At 52.9% G+C, this 14,716-nt stretch overlaps 1 protein-coding gene across 1 annotated transcript; it reads left to right on the top strand.

Annotated features, from left to right (window-relative positions):
• Window positions 1-538: 538 nt before the first annotated feature.
• Window positions 539-13,197, top strand: Il9r (interleukin 9 receptor). The gene is made up of 9 exons (XM_046445998.2): window positions 539-583; window positions 4,507-4,618; window positions 4,946-5,057; window positions 5,131-5,309; window positions 5,761-5,906; window positions 6,344-6,545; window positions 6,990-7,095; window positions 8,622-8,706; window positions 10,563-13,197. The coding sequence occupies exons 1-9, from the start codon at window positions 539-541 to the stop codon at window positions 11,100-11,102; spliced, it is 1,527 nt and encodes a 508-aa protein (XP_046301954.1). The 3' UTR covers window positions 11,103-13,197.
• The last annotated feature ends 1,519 nt before the right edge of the window (window positions 13,198-14,716 follow it).

Below are 14,716 nucleotides of genomic sequence, written 5' to 3'. Positions count from 1 at the left end.
AGCACAGGGGACTCCCATCTGCCAGTCAGGAGACAGATCACTAACACCCAGGTTTGGCAACTCAGTGTCACAGGGCCTGTGGTAAGCAGTGACAGGCGTCTCTCAGCTCCATGAGGGTTACTCTGCTTTGTGCCGTGGTTTAAGATGTGGGTGGCCTGTGTCAGCCTGTCATGAGGCCACGTCACTGCCGCTGTGGTTATCTCCTGGATCAGGTGAGGGGCTTTGCTGCACATCAAGGACTGTCATAGCAGGTTGCCTCTGGGCTGGTGATGCTGAGACTCAATGGCACTGGGCAGATGCATCTGGGAAGGTGAGTCTGTATTCTGGGTTCCCCAACCTCTGACCGTAGCATGAACTTCAGGAAACAGAGAGAGACAAGTGGTCCTCTATCCCTGGGCCCAGGGAACCACCGTGGCATTTGGGAGCTTCTTCCCAATTTTTCGTCCTCTGGTGCTCTGGCCTTAGCATATCTGAGACTGTAGAATTTGCAGTGCTGACCATAGAATCATACACTGCAATTTCCAGGCCTTCAGGGGGCATGGGTACCATTGTGGTCTGTGTAGTCATGCTCCAGCTGGACAGGGTAAGGGTGCTTCTGATTATGGAAGAAACTTCTTCTGTGACTGAGTTGACCTTTGTGGGCATGAGAGCAAATGGTATTGTCATGGCCATGAGGTGTAAGTGAGGCCCTGGGGCAGGTAAAGCCCCTCCGAGCTCCCAGGCCTCTGGGGGCTTCAGGGCAGAGGGGGAGCTGGGAGGCAGCAGGTGCAGGTGGGATTCCAGGAGGGTCAGCTCAGCTAGGCAGGCAGAATGGAAGAGGGTGCTTTCCTGAGGAAGCAATGCCCTCTGCATCCCCTGGGGCTCTGGGCTAGCTGTTCTCATGAGGGGCTTGAGGAAATGGGCCTGTTGTTCTGGGCTCCCCTCTGGCCTTGTGAGGTCAGTGGAAACCCTCCTGGTGTGAGTTCAAATTCCGTTCCATTGTTCCCTTCATGGATGACCAGGGTGGCCTCTGTAGTAAGGTGGGGGAGCATTTGTGAAGAAGATAGCAGAAGTCTGCAGGTCACCCTGGAGCCCGGTCCCTACTGGGACTCCACAGAGCAGTAAGCTTCACCTGCAGGGGGACTGCTGGACTGGTGAGGGGGAGTGCTGGAAGAGGGTTACCCCCCACTGAGGCAGCAGGAGTAGTGGGCATAGTTCCCCAGGCCCTGAGGAGAACCTCATCAGCTCCTGCACTGTGCCCTGGCACACTCTGTCTGGGGAGATAGATTGGGGGCTGGAGGTGAGCTGCGGAGAGCACTGAGATGGGGAAGAAGCCAGGCCCAGGGCATAGAGTGAAGGGGGCCAGGCGGTAGGCTTGTGTTCACCCTTGCAGGCTCTCTGACCCCTCCCCTCCACCCCCGTGCTCCTTGGGCACTGTCATTGCCCTTTCCCCCCAATCCTGGGTCTGTGCCCTTATCCACCCAGCATCTCTGGTCCAGCCCTCTTCTCTCCTGAACTTCAGCTTGGTGTGCCCTCAGACCCCTGACCCCCATGCATCCTCCCTGACAGAAAATGTGTGGCAAGATGCTTCTAGGAACCCCTCCCTGATTCCTGACCTTCTCTGCGTCTCCCTGTACCTCCTTCCTCCAGTACTGGGTGTTGAACCTAGGAGTGTTTTACCACTGAGCTACATCCCCAGTCTTTTAAATTTATTGCTTTGAGACAGGTCTTTCTAAGCTGCTGAAGCTGGCCTCAAATTCACAATCCTCCCGCTTCAAACTTGAGTCACTGATATTACAAGTGTGAGCCGTTATGTCTGGCCCCTCTTGTCTGTTATCTTTGTCCTCAAGCAGCTGGCCTGCCCACACTGTCCCTTCTGCTCCCTATGTATACCCAGACCCATCAGGATCACCAACCTGTGCTCAACAGCTTTGGGAGTTCCCCTGTGCCTGAGAAGGCCATATCCTGTGTGACCCAAAGAGGGAGTTCTCTCCTGCTCCCATTTTCAGCCCTATTTCCTGGCACAGCCTCCATGCACCCCAGGGTGCAGCTGCTTCTGGCAGCTAGAATCTGCATTTCTCTCTTCACCTCCAGCAGAGAGAAGACAGTGCTGGACAAGGGTTTATTTAAATAGCAACCTCCATCCATCTGCCTCCACATCCTCTAGCTTTAGATGTGGGCAAGAGAAACAGGATCTCATGTCTTCCCCCATTAAGATGAAAACCAGGGCTGGGGTGTGGCTCAGTGTAGAGCACTCTCCTGGCCCTGGGTTCATTCCCAGAACCACACGTACACATGTACACACACACACAAAATATATAATAGGTTTTGTGTGACAGTAAGTGAATACAGTGACTGGTCCCTAGTGGAGCCAATTTGGAGCATGTCCTACAAGGCACTAAGGAGTCCAAAGCCTCCTGGACATAAAGCCTCCTGGACATCCCCCATGATGGTGGCTTGCTCTGGCATGGGAGGAATAGTGGGGCCTGAGGGCCAATATGGATACCATATATGCAGGGCCTATATGGATACCCTCCCCTGGGGCTGGCAGACCCCATGGTCAAAGTCAGGGTTCCAGCAACAGGGCATCCCACAAATTCATGTATCCCAGAAATCCAGGATAGGTAGGCCATCTGGGCCAGATGTGGACCCGTGGGCTTCGTGTTGTGTTTGCAGACCTGATGGGGAAGGCCATACTAGTCCCTGGTGTCAGCCAGGGTGTCAGGAAGCACCTCTGTCTGGTGATGCAGACTCTGGCTTCCCCTCTTGTTCTCATGCCATCCTGTGACCTTCTGTGTGAGACTTCCCTGGAGCCAGCCTGGCACCTCTTCGAGGACCAAGGGGTACTATGCTGACTGGCTGGCCCAGGGTTTGCCTCCCTCTGTAATATCTCATCCCATGTCTGCAGTGACTTAAAGGGAGATCTGTGATGCCCTGAGGCTTCACCCCCTTTGTGTGGTTCTCAGTGGGTATGTACTGATGGACTCACACATTGCCCTCAGGCAGCTTCAGGCTGTGTGGGAGCTAGGAGGACCCTTACTAAGAACAGAGCTGCCATGTGCTACATGTGGGGCAAGTCCCTGGTCTCTCTGGGCCTCAGTTTCCCCAGGTTGCTGCTGGTGGCACCTAGCTCTCTGTCACTCCTCTTGTTTGCATCCTGCCCACTATTCTTCCCACCTGGTCTATAGAGGGGGACTGTGGAGCTGAGAGATACCTGATGGCTTGCTTTCCAGCCACCTGCTCCTGGGCCAACCTGTGGCTGGGCTGGGTGGGTGCCTCTCCTGGAACAGAGTCTCCACAGGGGTCTGGGCCAGCTCTTAGCAGGAAGTGGCTGCTGTGATGAGCTTTTACCAGGCCTTGGTGCCTTCCCACCCTGAATGGACTGACAGTGCCAGGAAGTATCACAGGAGGGGACAGACCCTGCCTGCCATGCTAGGCAAGTGCTCTACCACTGATCTACATCCCCAGCTTCCAGACATTACCACGGAGAACTTGCCTTTCATGCTGCTGCTGGTAGTGCCAGGCTGCATACTCCTTTCCAGGGAAGATTGGGTCTTATCAGTGGTTTGTCCTCGGGGTGCTAAGGTGGGTAGGTGCCTGCTGAGGGATGAGGGCTTCTGGGGGGTAAGCACGCTCTGATCTGTGTGCATGTCTGCTTCCTTTTTCTTCCTTATCACTAATCGGGCTTGTGTAACCCAGCTGGCCCTGCTTCCTGCTTAGGGGCTATCAGCGAGCCATCTGTAGCTGCAAATGGGGTGATAGGGCGTCAGCAGCTTCCCCACAGCCAGGAGCTTCCTGATCCCTCTGTCTGTAGTCAATCTCTGGCTCCCCCAGGGATCCTCAGCAAAGGGGCTTGTCCTTCTTGGGGTGTAGGACGCCTGGGAATAGAGAGATGATGGGCATTTTGGCAAGTGCCATCTGTTGCATGGACACCTACTGCCATCCTCAACCATGTTACTGAGGCAGAGCTACATCAGGTCTTCATTTAAGGCATCAAAAGGCAGTGCGGCTAGCTACGCATGATTGAAAGCTAATGTGTGCCCCTGGGTCAAGGCCCTTCCCCTCCTTGGCATCTGCTTTCGTGTTATGAACCCAACAGCCTTTCTCATGATTGTCAAAACCAAAGTACAAAGTGCAGTTTCCACAGCTGGCATAGCATGTGACACCCAGGAGCTCCATGGGCCTGACAGTTTTCCCCAATCCTGACTGCCCTTCAGTGTGGGCCTGGGCCTGGCTAGGGGGAAGGACAGGCAGAGGATGGTGGTCTCAGAGAGGGCCTTGTAGGCATACATGGAGATGCTGCTCTCAGACTCCAGGAAGCTGTGTCTTGCACATGGAAGCCACAGTCCTTGGTTGGGTCAAGTGACCCTTCTGAGCTGCGGATTCTTACCAGTGAAGATTGGACAGGGATGCCTGGTTTCTTTCATTGGAAATGGTGATGGTGAAGGTGATATCCCATTCAGAGCCTCTGCTAAGTGGAATCTCAGGGAACTTCCCACCCAGAGAGGCATAGGCCTCTCAGTCTAGTCCCTTGCAGGTTGGACCTTGGAGAGTGAGGCCCTGATTCGAGATCTGGGCACATGGCTCCTATTCTGTACCTGTGCCTGCTGGGGAGTTTCTGTCCCTGAGGAGGGAGGAGGTGAGTATTGGGCACTTGTGTCTGTGTGGGGCAGCTGGATGGAGAGCTAGGGGCTGGAAGTGGGGGCATCCCTGGGAGAAGAATGGACCCAGATTGCTAGGACCTGTCCTCCGGGGTCCCATTGACCCTAGGCTTCCTGTGCCCTCGTCTTGGTCCTGACTTCCCTATGTACATGGACTGAGCCCATTACCCCCAGGCCCCCCAGACCTGCCTTTGGTCATTCTCTGGAGACTGCCTTGTTAGGGTTCAGCTGTCAGGCCCTCTCTTGCCCCTGCCTCAGCTCTGCCCAGAAGCACCTGGTACAGGCTCCAATGGTCTCATCCCCAGGGACATGGGCTGGAACCTTCACCTGCCTCACCAACAACATCCTCAGGATCGATTGCCACTGGTCTGCCCCTGACCTGGGTCCTGGCTCTGGCTCCTGGCTCCTCTTCACTAGGTGAGGGGAAGGGTGGTGGGAGTGCAGCCCCCTGGAAGCAGCTTGCCCTGGTGCTGATGTATGGCCTTTCCAGCAACCAGGCACCTGGCAGCAAGCACAAGTGCATCTTCCAGGGCAGTGCCTGCACCCTGGAGCTGCCCCCTGAGGAGGTGCTCTTGCCCTCTGACAACTTCACCATCACTCTCCACCGCTGTGTCTCTGGGAAGGAGCAGGTCAGCCTGGTGGACCCACAGTACCTGCCCCGGAGACATGGTGAGCAGGGGTGCCTTCCCAGGGCCAGCCTACTGCTTGGTGGGTGGGGGCAGGGACCTCAGCCTGTGACCCCTGTGGTCTTGAGTCCTTGCCAAGGGAGACCTGGGGTTGGAAGCAGGTGACCCTGGGAGGGGATGGCCATGTGCTACTTACTGCAGGGCCAGGGTTTGGGCAGAGGATGAAGCTGCAGGGCCAGCTGGGGTGGGGGCTGAGTTGGGTTCACATCACTAGAAATGCACTCCAGTCAGAGCAGGAAGGAGTCCAGCAGCAGAGTGTGAAGGAAAGGGGAGCAGCATTGGGAAACCTCCTTGCTACAGGGGCTAGGATAGTTGTTCTGTCCCTGTCTTCCAGTGACTTCCCTGGTCTGAAGGGGCCTTCACCATGCATCACGGGAATCTTAGTGCCCTAGATCTTGGCATGCTGAAGACCTCACATATCCATTCTGTTTCAGTTAAGCTGGACCCTCCCTCTGACCTGCACAGCAACATCAGCTCTGGCTCCTGTGTCCTCACCTGGACCATCAGCCCTGCCCTGGAGCCAATGACCACACTTCTCAGCTATGAGCTGGCCCTCAAGAGGCAGGAAGAGGCCTGGGAGGTAATGCTTTGGCTTGCTCCCCTGGGTCTTTTCTTCCCCAGAGCGGCTGCCATGAATGGTGAGGAGGAAAGGGAGCCAGAGTCAGGTGTGTGTGTATGCGCATCCTCCCCATGCACACAAGTATGCCAGTGTATGTGTGTATGTGTACACACAGTAGGGCGTGAGCATGCCTGTGCGTGGATGTGTTTGTGTGTTTGTATGTGATTTGTACATGAGTGTGCCTGTGCTTTGTGTCTACATGTGTGAGTGTGTATTGGGGTGTCTGAGTGTGTGAGTGTGAAATGTGCCTGTAGATGTGTGTGTGCCTGCATTTTGTGAACAGGGGTGTGTCTGTGTATGAGTGTGCACATGTGTGTGTGTGAGTGGTCTGCTGTGTGCACTCTCCAGCTAGACCCAGCCCCACACCTGGTACCTGCTCACTCTCCCTGGCTCTGCAGCAGGCCCGGCACAAGGACCGCATTGTGGGGGTGACCTGGCTCATCCTTGAAGCCATCGAGTTGGATCCTGGATCTACCTATGAGGCTAGGTTGCGTGTGCGGATGGCCGTGCTGGAGGACGATGTGATTGAAGAGGAGCGTCATGAGGGCCAGTGGAGTGAGTGGAGCCAATCTGTGTGCTTCCCCTCGCCCCAGCGAGGAGGTGGGTCCACATGGCGGCTGCTCATCCACAGCTTGGCCTCCACTCTTCTGACCATCCCACCCCTTTACTTTTCACCCCAAGGCCCCTTCCCCTGCAGTCTGAGATATGCAAAGGGAAACACACCCTGGGCTCCTAGGAGCCTGCATCTAGTGGCTACCATTGGGAGTGAGTGTGACCTGGAACTCTATGCCAGATGGGGCTCAGTCTCCTTAGTGAGGGTAAGGCTGACCCTTGTGCATAGTGCTGCTAGGAAGGCTCAATGACCTGACCACCAGCTGTGTGGCAGATGGAGGGGCAGCTGAGAGTGAGACTCACCCCAGGGACTTCAGCAGGCTTTGCACTAACCTCCAAGGCCATCCCAAATTCTTTCCTCTTTGGCCCAGGGAACTGATAGGGGCCCTTTGTCAGGTGGGCTTGGGGGAACCTCTCCTTTCTTGCCCACAGGCCTCCTGGTCCCATCCTGGGGCTGGCTAGACAGCACTTTTGTCGCTGTACCTGTCTTTCTCCTTCTGACTGGCCTGACCTACCTCCTGTTCAAGCTGTCACCCAGGTAGGTGGCTACGCTACTGTGTGTGCGTGAGCCTATACACTTGACTATCAGTGCATGCACACACAATGTCTTATCATGTACACGTGAGCGTGTATATGTGAATGTCTTAGTGTATGCATGTTTAGTGTGTGTGCATGTGTGTGGGCATATCAGTCTGTGCATGTGTAGGTATGTGGTGTCTGGGACATAAGGCCAACCCCCCTGCTCCTTTTCTTCCCTCTCCATTGTCTGGTCCTGAATGGAGTTGGGTTTTCAAGTGTCCATACTGGGCCATTGTTGGTGTATCCCCAAGTTGACAGGGGAGAGAAGGGAAGGGGGTGCTGTGGTAAACCTGAACATGTGATATGCTTGGTCCCCACCAACTGTGGAGAGACCCAGAGTTCCTGGGACTCAGGAACCTGAGGTCCTTGTCTCCTGGCACTGGGGATGTTGCTTGGTTTGCTCATCCATTCACATGTTGTATTGAAGTGCTATTTTGGGCAACTGGGGTGCACAGGACCCTGTTCTCATCCCTGACAGACACCTCAGAGAGCAAGATAAGCCCCCACACCTTATGTACCACATGCCAGGTTTCGCGGTCACAGGAGCCCTATCTGGGACTGAGGAGGAGATTGTCCAGCTGCAGACAAATGATGGAGAGAACAAGAGGGTTGGACACAGGGCAGGAGGGTATGGGGAGGGTGCCAGCTTCTCCTTAGAACACTGGAAGAGAGCAGCATGTGATGCCACACCATTTGGTTCAGGTGGTTAGAATGGACCACTGATGTACAGGTGATTTGACTTGAGCGAGGGTGAGGAGACAGAACACCTCAGAAGGAGTTGCCAGGGTCTTAGGCAGAGAAGATGGGATTTGAGTGGTGATCCCTGAGGTGAACTCCAGAGGCTAGGCCCTGGGAGGTCAGGGAGGTTGAGCTGGACCTGTGGGGTTGGAACCTTGCATGGCCTCCTTTTGAGGGAGTGTGGGTCCTGGGCAGGCAGCTGGGTGATCAGGTGGATTGGGAGCTGGGCTTATCTGCCAGCAGCACACATGTAGTTCCTGGAGCTACTGGCTCTGAGGGCTGAGGGCAGGACTGGCCACTTCCAGGCACTGACTCTGTGGCTGCAGCTCACCTGGAAAAGACATATGCCTTGATATAAATCAGTTCTATGGGGCATTAGCCAGAGAGGTCACAGCCTGCCATTTGTGTTTTGCCCTGAGGGTGGGTTTGTCCATAGGGTGGGTGGGTTGGTTTGTTCTTGAGAATGAATCTTGCTATGTTGCCAAAGCTGATCTTGAACTCTTGGGCTCAAGCAACTCTCCTGCCTCAGCCTCCTGAGTAGCTGGTACTACAGAAGTGAACCATCATGCCCAGTCCTCTGAGGAGCAAGAGGGAGGGAGGGGCAGCAGCCTGGGTGAGGCAGGTTGACATCTTCTGGCTGGACGAGAGCTCCGTCTCTGCAGTGACCTCAGACTTTCTGGAGTGTGGCCTTGGGAGGTGCCTGTACTAGGGTCTCTGCAGGCTCTGACTGTCCCTTCCTGGCCTCAGGGTGAAGAAAACCTTCCACCAGAACGTGCCTTCACCAGCAGTGTTCTTCCAGCCCCTCTACACTGTGCACAACGGGAACTTCCAGGTGTGTGCAGAGGGCACTGCAGAACATGGGAGCAGATATGGCTCCAAGGTTTGACCTGAGCAGGTGTGGGCTTGGATGGGGGCTGGTCTGGTCTTTTTTTTTTTGTATAGTTTGTGGGTCCAAATTGACACACTGTCTCAAATGGTAATAATTTAACTGTATTTTCACTGCTGATTTCTTTTTGTTCCCTGGCCTCCAGTTCCATTCTTTCTTTTTTTTTGTGTGATGATGTTTTAAAAAATACTTCTTTTTTCTTTGTTTTTATGCTATGCTAATGATCAAATCCAGTGCTTTACACATGCTAGGCAAGCACTTTGCCACTGAGCCATAGCCCTAGTTCCAGTTCCATTCTTCTTTGTTTTAAATAGTTTTTAGTTGTAGATGGACACAATACCTTTATCTTTATGTGGTGCTCAAGATCAAACCCAGGGCTTCACACATGCTAGGTGAACGCTGTACCACTGAGTCACCACCCCAGCCCCCAGTTCCATTCTTGATGGGAAAATTAAACTTTCATTTCTCTGCTCTGCTACTGAGGGAAATATTCAGTTCAAGGTGCATATTATGGGCTGTCTGCACCCACCCCATCTCATTCCTTCTTCTCACCTCCTCTTCCCCAAAGGTTTTTGTCCTGTGGCTACGGGGAAGGGTCTTTGGCTTGTACTACTGTCCTGGCCCTAATAGGACCCCTGACTTCTTCTTTGGTGGCCACTGTGAAGTGTCTGGTACCTTATGGGCTCTTGGGTATCTCCCTGGCACCATTGCACATGAGTGCACCCTGTATTTCCCTATTGTGGGCCTGGGAGGGAGAGCTTCAGATCACTTTTGTAGCCCCCTACCTCTGTTGGGGTTGGCAGTTCATGCTTCCTGAGAGGAGGTCGGGAGAGGAAAATCTCCCATGGTGGTCTCTGTCTTTCCCCTCTCAGTGCTGAGTTCTTCCCTAAGGTCCAGGCCAAGCTGACCCTGCTCTTCCCCAGGATCTTGCTCCACCCTGTGGCCAGGGATGTCCCCTTCACATGGTCTCCAGCTTATTATGCAAAAACATCCTTTGTTCTCTCAATAGGGAGACTAGTTTTCTGTTGTCCAAAAGTATAAGTTGTAGCTCAAAACTGGGCACTTGGCTCTGGAGGGAGTTCCACTCTTCCCCAAGCCAGTGGATGTGACTGTCAAGAGCCCAGGCAGCTGTCCTATCAAGAGGACAGGCTGAGCAGGCAGAAGTAGTTGGCCCTTGGGCTATGTCATCCCAGTTATAGGCACTGACCCCTTTTCTGCAGAACCATGGCAGCTGCCAGGCGTTATTCAGACTTCAGGGATGGGGTGCAGGTACAGGTATGGTGCTATAGGTCAGCTCTCCAGGAAGCAGATGGAGGGTGTAATGTGTGGTGCATTTGGTGGAGGCTTTGGTTCCACTGAGGGAACAGATTCATTTTGGAGGTAAGGGCTTCCAGTGGTTCCAGAGAGGGTCCTGACTGCATCTCTTGCCTTGTGTGTAAGTGGGGTTCTTTGGGGTGCCCAGGCTTTGTAGCTGCTGGAAGACCCTGGCAGAGTGCTCTCAGAGGTTAGCTTTGTCCTTAGCACCTGTCATCAACTTTACCCTGGTTCAGGCTGCCGTGAGTGCAGGGCTTAAGGCTGGGGAGTACTGAGGGAGCACACAAGGTCCTGTGCTGATGCCAGGCTGGCACATGGGGAAAGATGGAATGTTCTGGGCACAGGTACTCTTGGCCTATGGTATGGAAGGCAAGAGAGCTTCCTGGAGAAGGAGAAAGGCTGGGCCTGCCCAGGGTAAAGTAGTTGCCCCAAAGTGAGCTCTGAACCTGCTGCTTAAGCCCTTCCCTCCTCCCTGTGCTCTGTTCCAGACCTGGATAGGGACCCATGGAGCCAGCCCACAGCTGACTCAGGACTGTGTCAACACCCTGCAAGGAGCCTCAGAGTCCAGCATCTGGGAGGCCATCACACTGCTCACCTATGGCCTGGCACGCTCCAGGCAATCCTCAAGCCTGGAGGAGCAGGAGGGCACTGGTCCTGGTCTCTCAGAAGCCCTGAGCTCAGTGAGTGTGCAGCCAGCAGGATGTGTGGAGTTGGGGGAACAGTCAGCCTACCTGCCACAGGAGGACTGGGCCTTTGTGTCCCTCACCAGGCCAGTTCCCCCAGACTCCCAGGGCAGAGGCAGTGACTACTGTGCCTTGGCCTGCTACAGGGGGTGTCAGCCCTCAGCCCTCTCAGGAAACACACAGAGTACGTGGCCCATCCCAGCTTCAGCCTGTGGCCCTTCCTGCAGCCAACAGGGTGCAGAGTCCCAGCAGGGAGACACCTGTGAGGGAGCTGGTCATGGTCAGAGGCACGGACTACAGGAGGAGCTGCCTTCTACTCTGGACATGCCGCAGGCTCAGTCCTGAAAATTCTAGAACTGGACTACGTTGCATCATGTCCATTTTGGCAAAAATGGACTAAAGTCCCTGGAGCTGACCCTTGGCTCAACTGGACCTCCTGGGAAGGGGCACCTGTGTATGGCCAGAGCCTGGATGGAAGCAGGAAGCCCTTCTCAGCCTCTGTGCTCCTGTGGGGAGGGGCCTCACCCTCAGCATCCTGACAGCCAGCCCGTCCCTTCCCTCCCTCCTTCAGGCTTTGTCCCAGTCTTCCCTCAGAAGAGGGTTGTGGACCCAAGCTGTTCTACCCTCACTCCCGTAAAGGGCCAGCTGGGCCCAGTGGACACCGGTGAGACACCATGACCACGTGGAGCATCCTCTTCTATGCCTTCTTGAGACACCTTCCCTGATGAGATTAAAAGGGACATCTTGGCTATTTCAAATTGCAAGGGGGGGCAGCTGGAGGAGGTGGGAGGGGTGGTTTGTCCAGCCCTATGCTTTCTGGGCTTCAGGACTTTGGGGATAATGTTTTTAACACATGAAATCTGGAAGGCAAACATTCTGACCGTGGTGCCATGCTTTCAGATCAAGGCATGGGATGGCAGGCTCCATTTCAGCTTAAATGCCCAAAATTATGTTGTGGAATAATCAGAACAGTGAATTTTAGAGGTTCTGCATCAGGACTAGCCTGTGGCACAGACTGAACAAGCTAACAGAATCCAAGCTCAGGAGGCAGTTGATGCCTGTGAAAAGAGATAAACAGAAGTTGCTTGGGGAAATGAAGGTATGGTACGAGGTCTTCCAAGCTGATCAGAGGTGGGTCCAGGAGCTGCCTCTAGGTTCTACCTGGTAGGTATGGTCCTATGGGGCTCCTGGGGTTGCCTCCAGGTCTGGCTGTCCTTCCCCAGGAGGCTTCTGTGGGCAAAGATGCAGACTTGGGTTTGTCCCTGCATTCTCCTGAGTTTATCCTCTGCATCTACAGGTGTCTCCATATAGAACCCTCTTTGCCTCACTGTGAGGCACAAAGACAAAGGGAGTGCAGGTGGCTCAGGTGTGGGCCAGAGCAGAGGCCTGGGGGAACTCAGAGTCCCCAGGCCTCCATGACATGAATGCTGTGCAGTTCTGTTATTGACCCACCTATTGAGGTACATCCTAATTCTTTAAAGTTCTTGACCATTGTGAACACGACTGCTGTGTGCCACTGCATGCTGTATTTAGACATAGGTTTTCAAGGCAGTTGTCTGAATTCTTAGTATCATGAGTGTTGAGTCCTATGGTGAGAAACTGCCAAACTGTTTCATAGTGGCCAACTTCTGTGCCCTCCCCCAGAATGCATGAGCCCCTGTTGTTCACATCCTCCACAGTGGAGACTGCATGGCAGTGCCCTCTTGCTGTTTTTGTCATTTTCTCTCATGGCAAGTGGAGCTCAGCATCATTTTCCATGCTTTGCCATCTGCATGACATCATCATCTCCTCCTCCTCCTCCTCCTCCACCTTCTTCTTTTAATATTTTTAACTGTAGATGAACATGGTATTTTTTTTTTTTTTTTTTTTTTTTAGTGCAGTGCTGAGAATTGAACTCAGTTCCTCCCACATGCTAGGCAAGTGTTCTACCACTGAGCCACAACCCCAGCCCTGCATATCTTCTTTGGTGAGATCTCTATTCCAATCTGTATCTCTTTGTAATTGGAGGGTTTATTTTCTTATTGTTGCGTTTTTTTTTTTTTTTTTTTTGGCACTGGGGGTTAAACCCAGTATCAGGGGAACTTGACTACTGAGCTGAATCCCTAGCCTTTTTAATTAAAAAAAAAAATTTTTTTTGTAGTTATACATGGGTAACATGCCTTTATTTTTTATTTTATTTTTATGTGGTGCTGAGGATTGAACCCAGTGCCTCACACATGTGAGGCAAGCACTCTGCCACTGAGCTATAGCCCCAGCCCATTTTTTTTAGAATTTTGAGACAGGGTCTTGCTAAGTAGCCCATACTAGCCAATTCAGCCTCCCAAGTTGCTGGAATTACAGGTGTGCACACTGAGCCCGGCATGTTTGAGTTTTGATACACCAACTTTTCTACCTTTTCCAAGTACTTTGACACTGAGATAAAGGAGTCAGGTGAACCATACGAGCATGTGTTTGGGCTCTCTGTCCATCTCCACTGGAGTCTATCTCTTCCTTCACCAGTGTCACATTCTCTTCATGGCGTCAGCTTTTTGACTGGTTCTGGCATCCAGATGTGGAGTTTGTCAAGCTTGTCCCCTTGCAGTCAGCGTCACCTATTCTGGGTTCAGAAGCAGTTTTCTGGGAATTTGGTATTGCACTGAATCTACAGATCAAGCTTGGGAGACTTTCATCTGAGCTATATTGAGTCAGCCAAGTCTGAACGAAGAATATATGTGCACTGAAGGATTTCTGAAAGAATAATTGTACTTTAAATGAGCTGTTAATTTTTTTTTCACTTGTTTTCTTTCTGTTGGTCACCTTGCATCATTTCTGTCACTGCACTTCAAATTTGCTAACTCTTTCTTTTTCTTTTATCAGTTTGGTATCTGGAATATTCCCCAAAGGCTTGTGCATTGCAGGTATGGTCCCCAGCTGGAGGCGCTGTAGGAGGTGGTGGGAACTGTTGGAGGTACAGCCAGGTGGGAGGAAAGAGATCACTGGGGGCGTGTCCTTGAGGGGATGTTTTTTCCACAGACACTTCCTCTCTCCTTCTCTACTTCTTGATGCTGTGAGGAGAGTGACTTTGCTCAATCACATGCTCCCACACGATGTTCTGCCTCACCACAGGCCAAGAGCCAGGAACTAGGAGGGAAGCCTCTGAAACTGAGTCAGTCTGAAGCCAGATTTAAAGATAGGTAGTTGGTGTAGTTAGGTAAATCAGGACTAATATTGAGTCCAATAAAGAAAATGGAGACCATATAAAAAATGGAGTCCATAAAGAAAATGGAGTTCGATCTGAGTGGGAGGGAACCAGAACAACACCTGGGGAATTTAAATGTTAAAGTCCCCAAGGCCCCCTCCCCGCCTCCCCCTCCCTCCTCCCTCCTCCCTCCCTCCCAGTCCTAAAGAACTGTTAATGAAGAAGCTCCCAGCAATCAAACCACCCTAGGTCCTCCCCCAAGATCACTCCTCCCTGCCTAATAGTCCACCTGTTTCTCACCTTTTGGCCTTCCCACCAGCATCCCCCTTCACATGTAGGATAGAGGGAAATAAAGGACAGGAATGTGGGAGGACAAAAGTAGACCTTAGATTTAAAAGAGGAAAGACCTCTCTTTCCACGGTTTCTGTCTTTTGGTCCCTTTCTTTCTCCCGGTGGTGGGGGGGGAGTTAAGTCTTTTCTGCTGTCCTTTAATAAAGCCTTCCACCTCAGCGTGCTTCTCTGGTGTTGAGAAACTGATGTGACTCCATTTTTAAAAATAAATAAATAACAGCAGCTTCTACCTCAAGGCCTGTCCTAAGGAAGGGGGCATGACCCTTGTCCTTGGAAAAATCCACAGAGCACTCCTAAGCACATACCCACCCTGCTGAGTTGTTTGTCTGTAAATAACAGGAGAGATCTGCAGTGCCAGGTGTCCCTGACTCAGGCTAGGTGAGGACCCATAGCAACCCCCCTAGCAACTTCCAATCAACATGAGACGGGG

This window comes from Marmota monax, unplaced genomic scaffold (assembly GCF_021218885.2).
Source record: "Marmota monax isolate L192 unplaced genomic scaffold, Marmota_monax_Labrador192_F-V1.1 WCK01_AAM20220418_F8-fsc00035, whole genome shotgun sequence".
Classification (NCBI taxonomy): Eukaryota; Metazoa; Chordata; class Mammalia; order Rodentia; family Sciuridae; genus Marmota; species Marmota monax.
The sequence above is the reverse complement of the archived record's forward strand: the minus strand, read 5'-3'. Positions and strand labels throughout refer to the sequence as shown.

Excerpts from the sequence above, each read along its gene's own strand:
- Il9r (XM_046445998.2), top strand. The coding sequence starts at position 539 with ATGGGTACCATTGTGGTCTGTGTAGTCATGCTCCAGCTGGACAGG. Across the intron at positions 7,096-8,621 it reads CTGTTCAAGCTGTCACCCAG|GGTGAAGAAAACCTTCCACC; the intron begins GTAGGTGGCTAC and ends TCCTGGCCTCAG. Across the intron at positions 8,707-10,562 it reads TGCACAACGGGAACTTCCAG|ACCTGGATAGGGACCCATGG; the intron begins GTGTGTGCAGAG and ends GCTCTGTTCCAG.